Below are 14,623 nucleotides of genomic sequence, written 5' to 3' on the forward strand. Positions count from 1 at the left end.
ATCCGTAGAAATAAGCATAGAAAGCACAGTATGTAAAGAAGCATAAAATGTTCAAAGCATAATACTCGTCGCAATATCTAGTAGATAAAACAAATCTCTGTATACATGTTCATTTTGATTATACTCGTAAAAAGATAAATCTAGCATAAGCGTCGTTCCATCCAGTCTCCAGCCTCCAATTTTGACAAATATATTTTTACAAATAAATTCTATAACCTGAGAAAATATTGTTGCTCTGTCGAAACTGAATATTATTCATTCTTCTTTAATTTCTATAAGAAATTCGTTCGCAAGCCAAAGGAGAAAGATACGTTATCACACCCTTATCTCCAGGTTATTCACATAGCCCCGTTATTTCCAATAACTTCTACCATCAGTCCACCGTAATCGTTTCGACATCCATTGTCCCACCCTCTGTACGCGATCGTTCTTTCCCAGAACTCTTTTTCAATAATCAAATACCGCAACGATCGGTCCAAGTTACGAGGAATCGACGATCCCACGAAACAACCGGCGAGATCAGCCGGGTTTCGAGAAACTCAGAAGGGCCAGGCCACTCGAAAAGATCCACATAGGCGATATCTTTCTTCTGGCAAGCAGGAGATACCGGGAAACAGAGGCGATAACGGCAGAGGGAAGAATCGCGCGACGAAAAATACGGACAAGGGGCCCCTTTTGCGCCCGCGCGCAAGAATCAAGAATAACGCGTACCGGGAAGCAAGCAGCTTCCGGGAACCATCTGGCCATTCTACGCGCCAAAGGCGATTTTAATTAACCGAATCTGGACCAACGAAAAAATTGTCCATCCATCCCGCTGATCTCCAGCGGAATTTTCTTTTCTCAGTGTGATTTTATTCTTTGGAAACTTTCGGCTAAGTTTTCAACGTCGATCGAAGAGATTTGTGTTTTTCTAATAAGAATGCATAAGTGGCAACTACTATGCTCTTTTATTTTTTAAACGTTTACTGAATTTTTTAGTATTCCTTAAGATTCGTTTTCAACTCTTTGCAAAAGGTGGTATAATGTATGTGTGAAGGCAACCGGAGCGTAAAATCTCATTATATAAATTCATATTTTATTTAAAAAATTGCGTTTAATTCATATCTGGCTGCAAATTTTACGTATTTCGTTGTTGAAGTTTCGTTATTATATTCGTTATCGAAGGAAAAGCTGTACTATTTACATAAATTAAAGGGACGTCGAACAATATTGGGCTAATAGGTTGAAGATATTTTGTTGAAATTTTGCAATGTATCTGTTACGGAAATCGGACGTGATTATGAACAATAGGTTTGTTTCATAGGGTCAGGATTTTTATTTTACATTTTGATGTTTATTATTTAGAAGAATTGTAAGATATTGTACGATATTATTTGTAGGAATTATAGAAATTAAGATAATAGAATGAAGATATTTGCTTAAAATTTTTAAATCTGCTTTATCATAATTTGACGTAATATGTGAAATGAATTGTTGAAGACATTGTGGAAACAGAGTTTCCATTTATTTAAGCAAAATGTATAGAGATGTGTAACAGTGTTGTCGAAATGATCTCTTGCAGGGATGTTTGTTAATGAGGCCTTTGTCCAACACTGACAGCGTATTCGATTAATTATTCTCGGTTTTGTGTTACTCGCAAATGTCGATATCTCATTAACGAAATGCCGTAGCATTGTAATTCCCTTTTGTTGCAGATCACCCAGCTGAAGATCGACAATAACCCGTTCGCGAAGGGATTTCGGGACACGGGGGCGGGGAAGCGCGAGAAAAAGTGAGTATCGCTTTCAAAATTTCATTAAAGTAGAAAAAATAAAAGTCGTTGGTTAAAGTTGTCAAATATTTTGGTTCAGTTTACTATTTTAATGATGTCATTGTCAGAAGATGAAATCCTTGGTAAAAATCCAATTCCAATTAACCAACCACAAATTATTATATTTTAATAATAGAATCATAAAGAAAATAATATAAAATATAGATATTTTACCAAAGCCATTAACCTGCAGAAACAGCTCTGATTTTAATTCCCTGTATCGAAATTATCATCGATAAATATTTTCAAGGCCTCTGTAGAAAGGAACAAACGAATTTATAGTGGATAAAAATTCACAAAAATTAGAAAACTCTAATTTTCTCGCACTAAAGAGCAGAAACTAAAAAATCGTCCTTTAGAAACCAGCTGAAAGGGGCAACCGCGTAATGGTCCACCCTCTCTCCGGATCGTAACCCCATCGAACAAAAAGCAATTCCAGATCCTGTCTTCTAGATGGACCTAATTGATCGTCGAGCTTACCATGCTCTCCCCTCGGTTCTCGCTATTAAGCTGAACGGATCAGGGCTCGGGGTCAGCCCCCAGGGCCGGGGGTTGCTTCCACCGGGGCTCATTTGCACCCTGGTATCGTCCATTTGTATTCAATATCGCGGCTTTACGAGCTTATATAAGCGAGGGTCGCGTATACTCGGACCCGTTTCAATTTCATCCGGGGGGTTTCTGTTGGCCCTCGAGTGGATCTTGACGAGGTTAAGTCGCTCTATGCATATAAACCTCGTGCCAGCTTCGTTAACCTCGCTAATCCTTGCTACACGCGAGTCAAAGCTTCGCCAATTTGTCGTCTACGGGACGTTCAGGTATCGTCACTGAGGACCTTGAGAAACGGACCAACTAGACGGACTTTGGGGTGGTTTATGGGAATTTAATTGAGTCCACAGCTTGGCTTTAGGGTCGCGGCGAATTTCAGTGACACGTGATTTTTTGGTGTGTTCGATTAGTTTAGAATTCGGCTAAGGTACACTGTATATTAATATGAGAGCTTGGTTTTTTGAGTGCTGGATGAGTCTTTGTTACCTTTCTTCATTATTATTTTAGAATCGAATCAAGAGAATAATTAATAATTAATACAGTTGGATTTTTGGGTGCTGGGTGATTTTTTGATGAAGGATGTCGTACGTCGTTGTCTTTCTTTCTAATTATTATAGGATCGAATTAGAAGAATAAAGCGTAAGGTATATGACATTTTTATTACCATAGAGATAATAGGTCTATGATTTTCACATTTTTCTATTTAATTCTGTTGCAGCCGAATTAAGGAAATTTCGAGATACAAAATAGAATAGAAATACAGTGAGATAAGGTAGATTATACGTTGTAAAAATATTATAGAATAATAAATATAAAAGAAGACAGAGCGAACAGAACGTGGAATACGAAATACGAATGAAGGAAAAGAAATTCCTCTTTCAAACTTAATAAACGTTCTTTTACAGAAATAATCTAACGTCGTTAAAAAAAAAAAAAAACACCCCCGCAAGAAAAAAGACAATTAGCCTGAAGCCATCGAATTTCGGTTTATTTCCCAAACGTAGAACGTAAAATATACTCGGAAGCGGCCGCTGGTTTCAACGGTTCCTTAGATAAGTGCCCTGCAGGGTGGAGGTGGAATTGGCGATGGGAAAAACCACGGGAGGAGGGCAGAGTACGGAGGAAATTCCGCGGAAATTGAAGCGACGCCCGACGCACCGGCCGGATAAAGAAAGGGCGAGGTTAATCGAGAAAATATGCAAAGCAGGGGGGCGCGTCGTGGCGCCGCCTAATTAGAATAAGGGTTAGTTTTGGCTTATGGTTTCGGTTAAGGGTGGTCGGATCCCATCAGGAAGCCGCAGAGAACCAGGAGATGGAGCCACGCTGGTTAGAAAGGGAAAGAGAGAGGGAGAGAAGGAGAAGCGAACGGGGTTGGAACATAGCCAATCATCGGATTAGCATACTGATGCTCAGGGGCGGCGCTGTCGTTAGCGTGGAGGGTGCTACTTGGTGGCTTTGAATTTTATATCGCCGCTACAGCCAGTAACTGGCGCATAAAGGCCGGTTTCGTGGTGGGGCGGACTACTTCCGGCGTACAAGGCCTCCTGCTTTATTTTCCTTCCTCTTTCTTTTCGCTATTCCCTTTCTCGATCCTTTTTCCCTGCTTATGGTTTAAACATCCTCCGTATCGATACGTCGCTGCCACTTTTCTCGTCGCGATAAAGGAACGTAGAAATCGTTGTTGGAGTTTTCATGCGGAGTTTTTCGCGTTCGTAGAAACTTCGCAAGTACAAAATTTGCGCAGAATGCACATGACATGAAAAGGTAGGCGAGGTATCCAAAGTATAATGTTTGGCAAGTGAAATAATTGTCTATCGGCGTTCTACGTTTTTAATTTTACTCTCAAAGATATGAACCTGCATAAATGTCCCCAGTCTAATCGTTACACATATTAGACGGAGCAGGAACACCTGGTTTCAGACATGAGATTCTTAAAACACACGACGTAGTTTGTATTAATCGACTGCTTTCTTTCTCGAAAATTACAAAACTTTCGGATTATACAGTGATACATGCAAAGTAACATGATTAAAAAATTGTTAATTTAAAATGGTCAGACGAGTCAATGGTTGTGTTGAACGTTCGTTCTTTTCAAAACTAAGTGATTCAAATTAAAGATCACGGGCAATTTGAGCAAATCAGGGAATTTAAGTAGTTTCAAAGGCAAAATGATCATATCGTCGAACCTCGTTTACGTATCTACGAACGTAATTAGATTATAACAAATGAAATAGTTCGAATCATTTCTTTCAACGAATACTCTCGTCTCTCTAGACATATCGTCATCTGTATATCACTTTGATTTTCGCGTGTATGAACGCCATCCTGCGCCATAATGCCCATACAGTGAAGGGCGAATCCTTAAAAATGGGGCCCTAATATTAACCTCGATAATCTTCTTTGTTGGATCTCGATTAAGTCGATCGTCAAATTTTCCCTCAACTAAAAAAGAAGCCACGATGACTGGACAGATTTGGTATAATCGCGTGCCTAGTGTCGGCGAGTTCGGCCACGTTATTTCATTAAGTTTTTAAGTTGCGAGTAGTCGTGAGGCGCGGAACGCTGCTCGAGCGTGGCCAGTCGATTCGTCATGCCGGTTAAAAAGAAATATTTTCCTCGTGTAAAAAAGGAGGGGAAAAGAACGAAGCGAAGGAGGAGATAAAAAAAAAAGGGCAGCACTGGCCCCGGCGTGGCTCGTTGTCACGTCATTTATCAAGGCGCGCGCCGGAACGATCGTATCGTGCCTCACGAAGAATCAATCTGTCCGCGGCCACGTTTCCACGTTGGCTTCGCGTTATTAATCGCCACGCCTCGCCATTTGTTGCGTTTACGCGACACTATCGACGTAATCCTCGAATCTTAGAGACCGTCATGCCCAGGTATAGTTGTAGCACGAATTACGAATCGTTTGTAACGATTGTGAATCACATTGGGATGAGATTGTAAATTTATGAGGCTTCGTTCGAACCTAAGTCGCCAGATGCAGTGTATTGTTCAGTCGCTTCTGTCAGTAAATTATTTACTATTGTATTTTTAAACTGAACTTGGTTTGACACTTCGATAATGATATTGAAGATGAATCTTACAAACTGGCTGCTAATTTTTGAAATGTAAAGAACTATCGTATAAACGTCGTATCTTCTACTTTTCTGTAAATACAAGGCGAAGTGGTCTAAGAGTATCAAAAAGACTTTAGATTTTAAATCTTCTGTTTCTGAGACTGAGATGATTAGAATTTGTATTAATATCGAAGAAGCTTTGTATCTACGAACGGATTCTTCTTCTAATTACCCATTGTCATGATATTTCTTCGATGTACAAACCAGTTCTCCAACTGACTATAATTTCTCCGATCGCGAAACCAATAAGATAATCCCTCCAGCATAGAGCTTCATTTGCAAAGAAACGTTGAAAAACCAGATAAAATATTACATAATAAATAACCATGGCAACACACAATGAACGAAGCAATATGAAAAAATATGGTGAAGGATCATCAAAGTACATAATCGATAAACCAATGAAAAGTGCCATCAGCATGAAACTCCACTTGCCAGCAAACACTTAAAACAATCAACATAGTGAAAACCTAAAACCCCCGTGCTCCTTCTTCTATCACACCCCAAACAGCTCCAAACTGAAATTCCACGATACGTCAGCTAGCATTCAGAACCATCGTGGCTGAAACGGCCACTCGAATCCCGCGCCCTCGTGTGTTTTCGAGTGATAGGAAATAATAATGATTCCCCTGATATCCAACCGTCATCGTATCGTCGTCATCCCCTTACCCCCTTCCGCGATCCTGACAATATCTCAGGAAAAAAGAAGAGCGCATCTATATATATACGTGTAGCGTGAGAAAGACGTTTTCACCGTCAACGATCCATTAAGAAGACGGGAATCATCGAGCCTTGACAGAATTTCATAGGGTATCAGCGGGGGTGTGCGCAACGAGAGAACCGAAGCTGTTCCACGGGGGTGGCTACGTGGTGGTGGAAACACAAAAACGAGGGCCCAGCAAGCTTCGAGGGGTTGATTATAAATCCTCGACGATGACACGATCTTTGGGGTGGGATGACACCGATACACCAAAGGCCGAACGTCAAAGGCAAAACCCCGGGGCTGCTGGATTTTTTCATTATTCCGTCTGAACGTTCGATCAGGCGATCACAGACACTCGATCGGCGACCTGGGTAATTATGGTGAAATTATGCGCCACCTTTGACTCGTTCTTTCCCTCTAACGAAGTCAACCTCACCCTTCGTCTCGTAATCGCGGTTTAAGAAAAAGGGCTGCTGGGGGTGCTAGCAGTTTGGTGGTTAGGTTAGGAGGATTAGTGGGATTCTTTGTAGGCGTTGCGTTTTCATTAAGGGATTATCGAGAGGGTGCAAGTGATAAAAGTTGCTTTGGGTTTTTGGCAAAGGGTTAAAGAAGTATTATAATGATCATACGCAAAGAAATATAAAGAAGTATAGTGTATTGTAATATTTAGAGGGGTGCGAGTGATAGGAGTTGCTTTAGGTTTATGTTGAAGGGATCAAGAAGTCTGTGTTAAACGTAGAATGGATAATGTGAGAAGATGTAGAAAATGTCGTAGATTTAATATTTAGAGAAAGAAATCTGTACGTTTCTTCGCGAGTTTCTTTTTGCTCGTCAAAACACGAATTTGCAGATATCGCAGGGTGAAATTGTTGTTTGTTTCATGGTTTACCGTGAGATTATGGTGAGACAGATGTAAGAAGGTATTTGGAATGATAAGAACATTGAAATCACGAGTACAAGGCGTGAACTAGTTGGAAATTGGAACGACCGCGTGCACAACAGAAGCACACATAGTGAATCCAATTACCTGCTTCATCCTACTTGCGTGTGCAAGTAACAGCAAGATCGGTCGAGACGCGCGTATTCCGCGGATAATCTTGCGATTTGTCAGCCGTTGAATCGCAATGGTGATGCACAGATGCTTAAGCGAAGATTAGAATAGGAAACGAGAAACTACTAAGTAAGAATTGCTATGACGTGAGAAATTGTAGAAATTTCGGAGAAAGAGGAAGAAAGAAGGAAGAAGAAAAAGAGAAAGGAAAATTGTCAAAAATGGAAATTACTATTTAATTATTATTTTCTCGTTTGCAAGTTCAACGTTGCAATCGTCAGCTAATGCTTCTAAACGGGGATGTAAATCAAACATTCCTCTGTTTTTTAGTCTCAAGAAAGCCATCTGAAACGATATAAATCGTTCGTTAAATCACCAAAATCTCGATCATCACAAATTCGAGAAATTATATATTAAGCCACCACATCTTCCGATACTTACGAAATAGGACGGAGGTTAATCATTTCTCAATCGTTTAATCAATAATTTCTCACACGCGTCTGAAAATTTCTTCGCAAACTATCCCAAACCATCGTCAAAGGATACAAATCACTCTCCTAATCTCACCCTAAAATGTCGCCCTCGACTCCGGGTAAAAGTAAATATCGTGGATCTGTTGCAAGTCTGTGGAAAGCTCCCCTTCTCGATCTTTCAGATCGTTCCACCATCGAAGACCATAGGGATGAGGGAAAGAAAAGAGAGTACAGCTCGCTTACTAAATCCCGTGTCGTCCACGCAAACTATTGATTTTAACGTGTTTTTGCACTTAAGCGCGTCGGAAACCGGAGAACCGTAGTAGCGTAACACCCTTTCCACGCTCACGGATTCATCCAGTACACCGACAATGTACTCGCTAATGTTTCTCCTTCTTTCTCTCGATCGTGTTCACGTTGTCCATCGACTCGGTTGCTCTCTGTTTCAAGCCTTGTCGACGTTTTGCCACGGCTGTGTCGGTGCATTGATCGCATTACGCGGCATTAAGGCATCGGTGAGCCTCTCGTTACGTCCGGCTCTCGAGCGGCTCAAGCCGAGTCTTACACGATACTTACGTTCCCGAAACGTGTTCGTTAAAAAACGCTGATTTGCATGATGATCGCTTAAAAAAAGCTTTATCGTACCTGTTGGCATTTGGTGGAAAGACGCGATACAATGTGAAATTTCAAATTATCTAGTGTGCTTGGAACTAATATTAGGAGAATGTGGTTTAGAGTATCTGGCTCTGTCAATTTGTTGGTTACGTGTGTGTAGGGTAAGTAAGTGGGTAGTGTGATTCGAAATTTGTGAGATTTGTTAAGAGTGTTTTTATAGAGTAATATTAGTGTTAATGAGATAAATAGGAAATTCTGTCTGAGAGACATCAAGCTCATAGATATTTCAAGTTTGTATGCTTTTTATTTTTGTTTAGAATACTTTACGCTTATTGTTTTATTATTGTTGGAAATAATAATTGGCGCGAGCTGTCCTAAATTTTCCAGACGACTCGTTTCACATCAGTCGGCTGATAAAATTTTCCAGTTACGTCGTTCGAGTAATTGAGATTTGGAATAGGCGCACAGATAGGTCGATTTGAGTGTCGAGCAACGGCGGTTTTTGGGGTAAATTGGTTTTCAACCCGAAATCGTCAAGTTTCTTAGGATAAATTGGTTTGAAAATTGGATTCGCCAGGGTTTTCGAGGGGAATTGCTTCGAAAATTGAAGCGTGTCATTGTTTAAAAATAAATTGCTTCGTATATCACGATATGTCGAAACTATCAAAGAATTTGAAATGAAAATAATAAGATACAATTAAACGTATCTATTATTTCGAAAGTATAAACACAAAGTTATAATTAAAAATTAGAAAGAAAAATTATAAATAAAATTCTTTTTCGAGCAACCGATTTGAAAAAATTGAAAAAATTTAAGTTTCACTACAATTAAGATGAATTTACATGTCTGATTATAATTTTACTGAAACTGTACTTTCGAAGCATCGAACATTTTGCGTTGCATTAAAATTAAAACATAGTCTTTTATTGCACAAACTTGGTCCAATATAATCGATCTACTGACACGTCATACATACAACACACGATCAATACACATTTTAGACGCACGCTTGCCAGCAACAGCCGTATGAGTGTCGCTACAGCGATCACACGCGACGGCTAAAACGCCTGTAATTTGCCACAGGTGCGAAACACCTCGATTAAAGGGTGAATTTCAAATGATTGCATCTACTAAACCGATAATTGTTACATTTTTGACATACAACGAATTTACCTTAAATATCGCTGGAATAATATTTATAATACTCTTTGGACTCTAAAAAAAAATATGTAACAGTTTAAAATATATAGAATTTTTAATTGAATAGAAATAGTTGTAAAATATTTCATAAAATCGATCCTTCTATTTTCACAATCTAATCTGTAAAAATTTATTGTTACAACCCTTCTTTTTATAACATATAACATGACTTTCAACGTTAATAAAAGACCTCGGATCAATATTCTCTACACTTCATGCAATAATGCTTCTGACAATGAATTACTAAAGTAGTATTCAACTAATGTGATGCAAATTGCTGATAAATACGCGCTGCTAAGTAACTAAAGAATAAATTAATAAGAAACTTGGCCAACTGTCCCTGTACGGTAATGATATTAAAGTAATACACTAGCCAGAAAAATAGGAAAAAACGTGGAAGAAAATTTATTTCGTCTGTCAAATACTTGGCCTGCAGCAAACTAATTGAAGGCTAACTATGATAACCGTCTGATTTCCAAAAATTCTATGATTCTAACCTCCTGTAACTAAAAAAATCCAAAAAGCTTTCCATGAAGCTAAACCTTCCTAAAAAAATAATCCATTAAAAGAAAACATCCCAACGAGCCCTAAAAGATTGCTAACTCCGCGTCGTTGTTGCAGAAGGCAGGCGCTGTTGACAGTGTCAGGAGGCGGTTCCCGTCTAACAGCAGGTGGGCCAGCATCCCCCGAGAAGCGTCGTTCTTCCAATTCGGTTAACGACCTCTTAGATGACGAGGACAAACTTCTAGACGTCGTGGGACCCGATACACCCCATCCAGCGCATCATCAACGCGAGCGCGAACACTCTCGCGAGAGGGACGATCGAACAAGCGAAAGAGGGGAGGGTAGCGAGTCATCGGGTTCCGAGAGCGGCGGTGGACCAGGCCCAACGGGTTCAGAAGGGCCTCGACCGGACGTATCGGTTGGTCCACCGCTTCATCCGCCCCTGTTACCGTACCTCTATCCACCGGTACCTGGGTTATACCCAGGTCCAGGACCTCTAATACCACCCAGTCCCCTGGGAATCCATGGTGGAGTCACCCCAGGCATGTTGTTCAACGCGCAACTGGCTTTAGCTGCGTCCCAGCACCCAGCCTTGTTCGCTCACTATCCTCACCCCCTGGCCAGTCCTCTACATCAACTAAAAGGACATCGATTCGCGCCGTATACCTTACCAGCACCGTCACACGGATCCGCGTTCGAAACTGTCACCCCTGGTAGTAGGACACTCAGCCCAAGGTCTCCACCTCCAAGGCCTCCAACTAGCTCTCCTACACCAACGGCCGGCCTAACGTCGGGCGGCAGTTCAGCGGGTGAACTAAAATCCATAGAGAACATGGTGAACGGCTTACAAGAGAAAAGGAGGCGTAGCCCTAGTCTAACACCCGGTGGACACAGGGGGGACGCGGACGCTGGCGGAGGGAGTCCGTGACAGGAGAACGAGCCCGTGACCAGCACGAACGACGACCCCGATGACGAGCAGTTGGCCGAACCTTGCGAGCCTGAAGAGCTATCCGGCGACGAGAGGGAGCCGGACTCAACCTCCGAGCCGTCGTAGCAGGGGAGAAGGTCGTCGGTCTCTGACATCCTCCGTGCCCCGATCCGGGTCGGTCCATGGCGAGCCGGGCCCCGGGCACCTGGACGAGGGACGCTCGACATAACGAAGTGCAATTTTAGCCTGAGGACTGGCCGTGTGTTCGCCGGGCTCGATCTTCCGGGACACCACGCCGTTTTCCTGCGAGTGTGTACATAAAATGGCCGGGATGAATCGCGCGGGGCCCGGCTTCTCCGCGCGTTGGACACTGCTTCAAGACTCTACGACCGTTGCTGGTGTACATTTCTGTTTACGGGGCACGAAAGGGTGGGACGAGCGTGGTTCAATGGGGCTGAGACCTTGCTACATGGACGTGAGAGTTGTTTCGGGGCACAATTTCAAGAGGAACTCTTCGAATCACTTAGAGTGTGAGAAAACACTTTCGGGATATCCAATTATCTTGAACGATTAGCTTCTTGACGAAGCCATGAAATGGCTTTCTCTGGTTGATGGTCCTGGAACGCTTGGAAACGAGTTCGTGCAGTATAGATACATTTGGCTATTGCTCGGATCGATTGTTTAGACACTGAGTTCGTGTGAAAGATTCGAAGTACAAAATTCTGAAATTCCAAGCTTTCGATGATCGTCAATTTTATAGTGGTTGATCTTCTGGGGGTTTCAAGAGATGTCACGCTCGAAGTGTTTCGGAAAGTAACTAGAAAGCCATGAATGTGTTTCACGAGGATGGAAAGATTAACGAATAGCGTGGCTAGCGACAGTGGTTGCGTTCTACCCGCGTGCGTTTTAGGTGTAAGCGAGAGGGAGACATTGCAATACGAGAGCACCTCCTACTATTTGCAGCCCCTGTACATATGTACCCTAGTGATATTATATTATACTATATATATATATATATTATATATATATAAATAACTACTCTCTCTCTGTATTAATTATTGAATATAATATTATATTAATTATTAGAGAGACGTGAACGAAGCATAAACGCACGCTACCCGATCACGCCTCGACGCCCTCGGAAGTAGCGAAGAAAACGAAACAAACAAACAAACCATACAGAAAGTGGTGAAGATGTGCAACAAACGAACGATATAATTCGAGAATAGAAAAAGATTCGACTCGCTATTCGGCCGCGAAAATCGCGTCGACGCGTGTTTTAGATGATCAAAAGTAAAAAACCGAATGATCGATCGTCGTTCTTCGATTCGGTGCCTGCATAGAGGGCACAACCGTCACCAACCTCGTTTCATGAACGTTTCCAAGCCGAATCGAAACGACACTGAAAGATTTCTCTCGAGGCGTTCATCCACCCCATCTCGACGTCGTTGCTTCGAAAATGGAACACCACTCGCCCTTCCCAACCCTTGCGTCCCTCCTGTTTGTATAAACGTTAGCGATCGATGTAGATTAATCGCGGGAATTGTCGTAGAACATCGAGCAATCAGTTTCTCGAAAATAAAAATACCCAAGAACGATATAAAAAAAAAAAAAAGAGAAGAAGAAATTCAGGACCTGTGTTGTTTCTGGAAGATAAAAATACTCGCAACAACATCAATTTCGTGCGTCTTCGTAAGTAACCCTTTGGTCGGTAACATTTTTGAATTCTGGTGATTATTTCGACCAGATTAATATCGTACTGGATGAAAATTGATAGAACTGCTTGGTTGTAGGAAGGGTGATAGTACTGGTGGATGTCTTATCGGGGGTTGGAGTGCAATTTGCGTTCTCGGAGCTCGTTTTCGTCAATCGATGTATGTGTAAATGTAAAATTACTTTCTTCCATGCCGATAAAGAGCTCCTCTCCTTATTCCTTCGTTCTTTTCCTCACTTTTTCTTTTTTAATGAGAATGTAGCAACGGGACGGATTGTAGTATACGATATAAAATTTTGTTGCTGTTACCGTGTAAAAATGTGAAGTTTTGTAATTAGTTCCGTTTAATCCGCCTCTAGTGATTAACGTTATAGTTTGTTCGAGTTTTGCGAACTGTGGTTAACGGTAGTCGAAATATTATTCCTATGTAAATGTCGTGTTCTGTAACACCACGCAATGTTGCGATTGTATAAAATAGTGAACTACAGCTGTGGTGAATCTGATGCGTCGCTAGAATTATTTTTCGAAGGGTCCTTCTCATTTTTTTTTTTTTTTTAATTCTATGATAGAACAACTCGTGATACCTCCGACGTGTTTTATTGTATAAAAATGTGAATACCTATTATATCTCTGTTCCTACGTCTTTTTTTAATTAATTAATGCTACTTTGTCAGTTACAAACTGTCATTATAATGATTTTTAAAATATTTTTTTCCTATTTAAAATTTTAAATAAATGCGTTAAATGTTTCTCCCGCTCTCTTTTTCTTTTCTCGCTTTCCTTCATTTACTCTACTTTTTAGGGTATAAATTGCATCCCGACGATTTAAACAAATTAATCCAACACCATCCTTCCTTTGACACTTAAACAGTTGACACAGTGGCAAATCAAAAAATCTTGTTAAAAATATCAATATCGTTGGATAAAAAATGTTCATTTGATGAAGTCGAGATCAAAGGGTTAACAGCGTTAAGTTTACTAGACTTGACCGATCGAGTTCTATTTCCGCGACTGAAGCTCGTTTTCCTCGACACTTCCGCTGCTTAAAATCTATAATCTATAATCGTACTACTATTGAACCGAGAGAGAAAAATTCAAAATTATACAAAAGTAGGGCTGTTTTAGGGAAAACGAGTGAAACGTGGCCACATCTGTCGATTGGAACGAAAATGTAACTGCACAGGAAATTTTGTAAGAGCAAAATGTCGCTTCTTCGGCTCCAAAAGACCGAAAAAGAACCATTGAATGACAGTATGAGAAAACTCGAAGCGAAAATATAAGATTCGAGCGCAAACGAGGCTCGAAAGCGACGCGAATGCAACGCGCAGTATTGGTGCGCAAATCAGGGCCGTATCGTCGAGTAACGGGGCCCTACGTCAAGCTGCGATCTTTCCACAATCGAAGTTCCGTGAGAATCTTGCTCAACCATCATCGGTCCCGTTTTGTTTATCTTCGTTTCACTCCTGTATTTTCATTGCGGTTACTTCTCGAAGCGCGTTGCGTGCGGTCCTATGTGCTTAGAAAGTATGCGAGAGAGAGAAAGCGAGAAAGAAAGCGCGAGAGAGAAAGAAAAGAGAACACGTTGTCGAGAGAAAAGCAATAAAATAAATGAACAAAAGGAAACAAAGAAACAAGTGTAACTCGAGGAGAATCGAAACGTTCTAAAGTAACACGAGAATCCGTGATATTCCGTGGTTTGCATTGTATATTGTACACCCATCCAGCCCGATCCTGCTACGCCCTTACCTCCCAGAAACGCCCTCCGAGATCCACGTGACTAAGAATTATATATATATATTATATAATATATATATATATACATACATATATTAATTTAAAAATACGACATTGACTTTCTTCTCTGTATCTTTTCACCCTATATCGTGATTAAATATCTTTTCTTTGCACGGTGTACGAACAACGTTCATACACTTTAAGATACGACTAAAAGGAAATACT

The 14,623-nt window shown here is 41.0% G+C and overlaps 1 protein-coding gene across 3 annotated transcripts in view; it reads left to right on the forward strand.

Moving 5' to 3' along the window:
* The window catches only part of LOC117216137 (optomotor-blind protein), a 166,778-nt gene extending 154,213 nt beyond the window's left edge, over positions 1-12,565 (forward strand). For 2 of the 3 annotated variants that reach the window (XM_033462665.1, XM_033462657.1), the window contains exons 6-7: positions 1,695-1,771; positions 10,140-12,565. In XM_033462665.1, coding sequence (XP_033318556.1) covers positions 1,695-1,771; positions 10,140-10,950 — 888 coding nt within the window. In that variant the 3' untranslated portion in view covers positions 10,951-12,565. The remainder of the gene's footprint in view (positions 1-1,694; positions 1,772-10,139) is intronic. The other variant, XM_033462659.1, reaches the window with a different exon arrangement.
* The last annotated feature ends 2,058 nt before the right edge of the window (positions 12,566-14,623 follow it).

The sequence above is a fragment of the Bombus bifarius genome, unplaced genomic scaffold (assembly GCF_011952205.1).
Source record: "Bombus bifarius isolate JDL3187 unplaced genomic scaffold, Bbif_JDL3187 scf7180000007973, whole genome shotgun sequence".
Lineage (NCBI taxonomy): Eukaryota > Metazoa > Arthropoda > Insecta > Hymenoptera > Apidae > Bombus > Bombus bifarius.